The 8343-nt window shown below is 39.3% G+C and overlaps 1 protein-coding gene across 1 annotated transcript in view; it reads right to left on the minus strand.

The window, feature by feature from the left end:
• The window catches only part of septin4b (septin 4b), a 42482-nt gene extending 34139 nt beyond the window's left edge, over positions 1-8343 (minus strand). Inside the window, exons 1-2 of the mRNA XM_007576779.2 lie at positions 8043-8343; positions 3231-3238 (exon numbers count right to left, since the gene is read on the minus strand). Of these exons, the coding sequence (XP_007576841.1) occupies positions 3231-3238; positions 8043-8343 (309 nt within the window). The remainder of the gene's footprint in view (positions 1-3230; positions 3239-8042) is intronic.

Below are 8343 nucleotides of genomic sequence, written 5' to 3' on the forward strand. Positions count from 1 at the left end.
GAGATATTTTAAAGGGGTAGTGCCTTGGAAATATTATAAACATCACTGAACTATAGGGACCGTTTGCTTGTTGAGACAAAGAGATTTTTTTTACAGCTTTTATTCCTGAAGGGAAAAAAAAGAGAAAGAAATCAACCAACAAAGAATACTGAACACATGATGGAATCTGATGTTGACAACAAATCCCTCTTTAAGCACTCATCTTTCACCATCCTTTTGTTGTTGTGTTACAGCGGCCTTGTATTCAGTGAAGTGTTGCGTGCCTGCTCCCTAACCCGATTGTTTGCCCTCACATCAAGCTGCAAAAGCCCAGAGGGCTGAACGACAAAGACAAATCCACGGGCTGAAGCCAGGTCTGCATCACTAAACTATAGACCAAATGTAGAGCCATAACACAGTTTTTATTCATCCATTTATTTGCATCTTAAACCAATATTTTCTATACAGATACAGATATAGATATCATATTGGTGCATCTCTAGAAAACATCTCAAGTATTGGACCTACTTATACTGAACACTTAAGATGCAGCGACTTTTACTGTGGATAAAATAATATTAAGTCTACAGAAATATCACTGCCAAACACTAAATAAATAACAGGTTCCCTTCTGACCTGGAGAATATATGCCTTGTCAGCCAATGATTGCAAAATCTCTGCAGGACTTGAATGATAAAATCTCAACAATAACTCCTGTCAAACGGCATGACAGCATCACAAGATTGTTTTAAGAGTATTAAGTGAAGAAAGATTCTTCAAAGATGGTTGATAACTGCATAGTGTGACCTTGTTTCATACAGAGTAAATCCTGTGAGGGGGTAAACTCAGACCAACACCTGGCAATACTTGAGATGTTTACTAGAAATGCACCAATACGATATCTATATCTGTATCGGTTCAAATATTGAAAGAAATTCTAGATCGGGTATCAAGACAATGTGCCTGATCCATAGGGAAACATCTATTCATTCCAATTCTACACTTTGTGCTCCAAGAGACATCTTGCTTTATTATTAATTAAAATTTAGAATTACACTTTCTGAACCATTTGAAAGGTTTGTTGCAGTTTAATTTTACATGTTTGACCAAGTTCGTCAATCTATTGTCTTTGTCTGTTTCTGCATTTACTTTACATTGGCTGTTGTACTCCCAATTGCACTGACTAAACAAACTAAAGTTGTATTGTTTTTACATGTTTGATCAAGCTTGTGAAGCTACTGATGTATTTAAGTGTTCTTTACTGGTGAAGAGTTATCAAATACATTTGTAATTCAGTACATGTAGGTCTGTGATTAAAAAAAGAAACGTTTAAGTCAATTCAGCGCTGTTTTTCTGTATCGGGTGATACTGCATGTCAGATATCAGTATCGTATCGGAAGTGAAAAAGTGGATTGGTGCGTTCTTAATGCTTACAATTTGCACATTAGGAATGAAAACATCAATAAATAAGAGTAAAATATAAGAGCAGAGAAAAAATAAAAGAGAATGCCAATAAGGCTTCATTCATACCTCCCAGTCCAATCTACTGACCACTCAACCATGATCCTGTGTGATTTACATTTTGATCTATATCTGCTCACCAGATTCTTATCAACACATCTTTGGTTTATTAACTTAGCAGCAGTTCAAAACTAATGTCTTCTCAAGGAAATTCACTTGACAAGTCAAATTAAATTCAATTAATCCAAGTTGGTCCAAAATTAATTCAAATCAAATCAACTTAATTCAAGCTACAAAAAGGGAATATGTAGAGAGAGAGAGAGCATGGTGCTGGTATGAAAACAGCATTTAGAGTGAAGGGTCATAGCTTCTTTGCGTTTTTATGATTCTTTCTCTTCAACTTATTACAAGTAAATCAGGATCCACACCCATCATTTGCCAGTCAGACGTCATAATTACTTGCTATGTTTTTTCTGAAACAATAAGTACTGGAGGTGTTGTTCTAAAATAAGAAATGTCAGTCAGGAGATCGATGGGTGTGGTGCTGCATATCTGCCGATCCAGTTTGTTCATGAAGAAATGAGCATTTGCACACTTGAGGCAACAGCAAAAGGGGTGGGGGGAGCAAAATGGAAACAAGCTTCAGACGCTGGCAAGCTAATGGGCTAATAAAGTCCAAGTATAGAATGTATTCACTTTGCAGAGGCAAGCAGCAATTGAGGGCACGAGAAGCTAATGGCTAGTTGAGTAAAAGCCACAGAGGAATGCAACACAGTGGATTGTGTCCATGTGTGCGTTTGCAGAGAAGTTCCCTCAAGAGACAAGCCCGTCCTGTTCTGGCACTGCCTTTGCAGGGTGACATGGGTATGTCTGTGTGAGTACACATTCGTGATGGCTTTAGGCGGACAGAAGGAAGTCAACACCACAACCCAGAGTCCCTTGTGGTTTACAGGCATGGGTGTGGGTGCGGCGGAGGAAGGGCATTTAGTTATGTCAGTCTGGACTTGGTGATGGCTTTTACAGGGTCTTGAAGTCTTTGGCATGTGTGAGGCAGCAGCCACTGAGCTGTTGGGCAGATGCAGAAACGTCACCTACAAGGTGTTCCCTTTGTCAAAACGATCTGGTATGTTGAACCAGAAAGCTGTCGCACCCGATCCACACCTTAACACCAGGCTGAGCTGTCTGGAACTAAAAGAAAGACCATCACTTTTCATTTTTAATCCCCCCTCAGCGGGGTCAAACACAGTCAACTGGAAGGTCTTGGGGTCAAGATGGAGTCATAGAGGAGAGGAGGAAGGTGAAGCAAGGTCAATGACTTCAAGTGACCGAGCAAGGATGAGATCCTCATTGTTAAAACGATACACTGACAGAGCAAGTCAAGCAACATTCGCTACGCAAATGAAACTTCAAACATAACAATCAGAGAAGAAAATAAACAAAACCAACCTCGCATTCTCAGCTGACGAAGGAAGGAACTGGAAAACTTGAAAATCTGGGCACCACACCTTTTCTTTTTTTCATACAAATATTCCCAATCCCTGCAGCACATACAAGTGCTTACAGCTGAAATCACAGCCTATGAGTTGTCGTAACCGTTCTTATGATTTAAGAGTGATGCAGCAACCGCACAAACCCAGCGGAGCAGCAAAAGCCATCAGGGATAAAATGCCCCGACACAAACAAACCGCACAATGTCCTCATTTTACTGAGATAATGGAGGCCAACACTCTCAAAACAAGTGGCCCATTTTATCTTCAGCGTTAGAACTGAATAAAACTCTGGTTTCTTACCTCATCATCTGGTCAGGGGAGGATGATTGACCAGCGCAAGAAATTATCCAAATCCAGCAGCAGTCAGGCACATGCAAGGGGAACAGGAGCACATGGTTAATATTTTGATAAATCTTCAAATATAGAACACAGTTTTGTCCAAGGAAGAAAATTTTACAGAAACTGAAGTTCTGGGGTATTGAAGGATCCGTTTATACCTAATAAAACAACGTTCTGTGCCCTTTAAATTAAAATAATACAGCTAAAACATTTAATTAATTACACTATTGACTAGGACAGTCACGATAACAAATTTTGTTAGATGATAAATTGTTTCAGTAATTATTGGTTTAAACAATAATACTGTTGTTTTTCCATGTAATATATTCCTAATAGCATAAAACAAGCGCTCTCTCAAAGATCAGTAAACTTTAATTTTGTAACAAACACTCAACACTGGAAACATGAAATGTTTTAAATATCCAACACAACCGAAAACAAAAACAAAAATAATAATAATGAAAAAATCACATACAACCAAAACCATAAGTAAAATGGATTATGATGCCTCTGTAAAACAGAATTACCCTTTAAAAAATATTAATAATAAGAATGGAAATAATCAAGCTAATTGTAATTTATCCTGCGATTAAATTATTATTTGCTAATTGCAAACAGCAGTCTGATCGGCCCAGATTGGTTACCAGCTGTAGGAAACTCAAAAATCTGATCCATCTCTGGTCATTGAATGCACCATTTACCAATCACTACCAAACCAACACTTCAGTGTAGATGTTTTCACTGAGGCTACGAAGAACTGAAGGCTGCTCTTTAGTTGTTAAGCACATTCTGATCAAATATCTCAATTATTGATCAACATACCATTACAAATTTACACAAATGTTAAAGTCAGTGCGACTATAGAGCAACCAGCCTGGCATGTCAGATGTATTTAATACAAAAAAAAAGAAAAAAAGGGTAACTGCACTAATCATTCAAGATGTTTGTTGCCATTTAGTGATTCCATTTCCTCCTAAGCAGAATCAGTATCTTTACTCCCAGCTACTAGCACTGGGAGACCTACTGGCAGAATGACAAATATTGATTCACTGATTTAAACATCGTTCTGTCTCAGGACAAACTGCTGAGATGCAGAACAGAGAACGATTATATCGCCACCATCCACAACTGCTTCAGGAACGACAGACGTTTATTTACCCGTTCCTGCCATTATTGACGGATTGTTGTTCCTGAGTTGCACATTTTTAAGTACGTCCTGAGTTCATGCTGGAGAACATATACATGATGATTTAAAAAAGAAGCAGTGGACAGACAGACACAGGAAATATGATAAGTGTTAAAGTACTGAGCCATACTGTAATGGGCACTTTCCTGAGCTGCTCATTTTCCCCTTGTGGTTCCTCTGCTGACCTACATGCTTAGATACCCACCAGTGATGGAGTCAGGGTGGTCACAGACAGCAGAACCGAGCCTGAATCTCTCCACAGGGCTCTCTGAGAAATGCTGCCCACTGTGGACTCCGTCCCCATCCCCAACACTCACTACATTGAGTTTTCCTTCCTTCTGTGCACTGATGTCTGTAGTCGCAGCTTATTTAGTTGTTTTAATGGAGCCTTGATGAAGTATTCACATTTTGTTACAACCCATCATGTACTTGTAATGTGTATAATAGAGCAAAACAAAAGTAGATTTGTGAAGGGACAAGGATCCATGGTTTTCAGCATTTTTCACCAAAAATTAAAAATGTGCAAATATGCTTCGCCACCCTGAGTCAAGAGTTTTCAGTACATGTTGTTCCACGTCGTCTTTTGAGTCACGTCTCTCACATGTGCATAAGCTATTTGTGCCGTCTCGAGTTTAAAGGCGTAGTACATCACTGATATGCGTAAACACACAACAACCAAACAGAACCGACTGGAACGCAATGTCGGATTGGATGGAGAACATTGTTGAACCATTCAAGTCTCATCACAGATGCTGAGTAAGATGTAGGGACTGAACTTTGACTGGGCCACTCTAACATATTAAACACTTTTATATGAATCATAACATTGTCTGGCTGTGAGTTTGTACCGGAAGGAGCTTCTTAGTCTCCCGTCTAGTCTTGTGGGCCTAACTGGTTTACTAACAGGATTTTCCTGTAATTAGCTCAACTCATCATCAACTAATGACTGTTTCCCTGTCACTGCTTGAGGAGGAAATGACTGATAGTTTTGCCATCATTTTTCAATTTTTGTATGCGAGATAGATTGATTAGTTATCTAACAAACCACTAAGGCCGTCACAGAAGAGCAAGGAGTTATACTGGGATTAAAACACACAGTTGGAGGCAACTTATGAAGGCAATTAACGCACTGGGTTTTATTTGGCATCATCAGAGTAAAAGGGGTTGCAACATAGGCACACCACACTTTTCAGTTCAAAGAACACAAACACTTCTACGTTTGGAGTAAATAAGTAACATTTTATGTTTACACATCACCGAGTGGTAAACTCAGTGACTAATGAGGGAACAACTCAAGTATCACAAATAACATCTAAACCTCCCAGTAACGTGAACAGGTGTAATACGGCAACCAGACATGGAAAAACTAACATTTTCTCACCAGGCTGCAAAAACTGATGCAGCTCCAGAAAAAAATATATACTGAGAAGTGTTAAAGGGGAACACCGGGGCATGTTAACATAACTTCTGAGAGTAAGACTTTAAAAGAGCGCTTTCACATTTGTTTTAAAGTCAATAAATGTTCAACAAATTCAGCCATAACAATTTTAAAGTTATGAGAAAATATAGAAAGATGCATTTGTTGGAATGATTAAAGCGATGAATGAAAGGTTTTCCCATCTGAGAACATAACAAAAGGTCTAGCAATGTCCTTTTGCAACAGTCTGGATGATTTTTAGGAGAAACAAACCAGCATCCACTTAATGTAGACACAAATGTGGAAAGAAGAGGGGAGTAGTTCATTTCAGCATGTGCAATGATTTTTCTCAATCTATTAAACACATTTGAAATGTAAATGGTAAAACTACCATTTTCATTTTAAAGTAAAACATTTATGTTTTTGCTACCACTTTTGAAAACCATTTACTCTCTTACTGCCATTAATGACACATTCCCACAGTTTTTCCAGAGAAAAATGAATCATAATCATCGTAAGCCTCTGAAAGCCACAAAATACAATTTGGTCTAAAATCATGGTCTGTCATCTTCACCTCCATGACACCACCCGTCTCCCACAAGACATCCGTGGTTCATAAAAATAATTTATGCATCCAAGGTGGTTTGGCCCCATAAAGGTTGAAACTCGGCCGGCCATAAAAAATAATTCAGCTCGAGTTTGGTGCGTCTGACGCCTTCAGATTCAGCCCAGCTGACTGGCCCAAACTCAAGTCACCAGAAATAGTTTTCACTGGGAGTGTCGCAACCATGAAGCTGACGATTATCTCTTATCCAGTCATTGCAATTAATTTTACAGTTTAATTTTTAGTCAGTAGTTGATGGTGGCTTAATAAGTGTTACCTAAAAGAAAACAAAGCTGCATGTAAAGTAATGTATGTTCATAAAATAAGGTAAATATTTAGAAATTTGTCATATTTGCTGCTTATTCCAAAAATCAGGGATAAATGAGATGAGTAATATTGTCTAAACTTTCTATTATGCAGTGGGAAATAACATGGAAATTACTAATTAAGTGTTAAAAATAAACAAACTTCGGACCTAAAACACCGACAAAGAAATACATTATATTTCCCAAAATAGCTTAATGATATTCTGGGCAGCAACGATATAAAACTTGAACTTATTTAGAAGATTATATCTTCTATCCGTTGCCCAAAGAAGAATGTCTGGCCATGAGTTCGTGACCTTAGCCTCAAGTTCACGTGGGTTAAGGCAACAATGTTTAGCACATCTGCAAGCTCAGCTCTGAACTGCTCAAAAAGAGAGACAAAACATGATAAAAATGCTGTGGAGAAATCTTAAACAGGTCGTTAATACTCAAAAATCCTCCAAAGTGACTGAAACAAGGTCAACCGACCAAAGTGATGTAAACACACAGACATCACAAATGCTACCTACAGTGGCAGGAATATTTATCAGGTTCAGGGAGCATTTGAGTTTTCACATAAAGCTAAGATTGTTTGTTTTTCTTCCTCCTTGAGGAATTAAATAATTTGAAAACTTATATTTAAGTTTTCTGGTTTGATAATCTTCAAATGTGACAAAAAGAGTCAAAAACAGGAAGGAAATGTTTGCAGATTACTGTCTTGGTTTCTATAAAATGTATTTTAAGAGGTAAAATACGTTGTAATATTAGAGTTGAACTGTGTTAAAAACAACACAAAAACAAACAAAAAGGATTTTTAAAAAACCGTAAGGAAACACCAGACCACTGTCGGAGCAGGAAACTAAATGTACTGTAATTCAGAAGTGGTTTAGTTGAGTTGGCTCTTTGGTACCGCTCATGCAGAGCTGCAGAACTGCAGTGTGCTGCTCCAGCGTCCCGCTGCAGCTCCAGCTGCCAGGTTTTTTAAGGATTTTCACTTAACGGGACCAAGTGCGCCCGCTGTGCTGTCAGCACACATCACCGTGAAAAAAATAAATAAATCTGCGTCTAATCTTCGGCTTTAAACCCGGATAAAAGCGGTGACATGCAGCCATAAGACCCGCTAACTGGACACGGTTTGCTGTGCGTCTTCTTCACGGATAAAATTACACAAGTTATCCCAAGGCGGGCATCGTAGTGGGTCAAATTTCGACAACAGCAACACAATAACCTACATCGGTCATTCAGTAGTGAACACACTCACCGTGGTTGTTGAACATTCCGGACCGAAACCGGTTGTTACCGCACAAATTTTCCATCTGAAAGTTTTCAAGCAGCACCCGCGGCTCTGACCGTCTTCGGTAATTTTTCCAGCACGGAGAGATGGAGAAGCGCCAGCCGGTGTGTCGTCGTGGGCAGAGCGGTCCTCCGGTCCGGGGCGGTCTGTCACGGTCGGTGTTTGTGTGGGAGCAGCTGCAGGAGGACTGACTACTCACACGCTCCTCGACGCCGCGGTTCAAACTGATGAGCTGCCTGCCTGCTGCCCGCTGGCTCCGTGACGTCAT

Source organism: Poecilia formosa, unplaced genomic scaffold, assembly GCF_000485575.1.
Source record: "Poecilia formosa unplaced genomic scaffold, Poecilia_formosa-5.1.2 Scaffold416, whole genome shotgun sequence".
Classification (NCBI taxonomy): Eukaryota; Metazoa; Chordata; class Actinopteri; order Cyprinodontiformes; family Poeciliidae; genus Poecilia; species Poecilia formosa.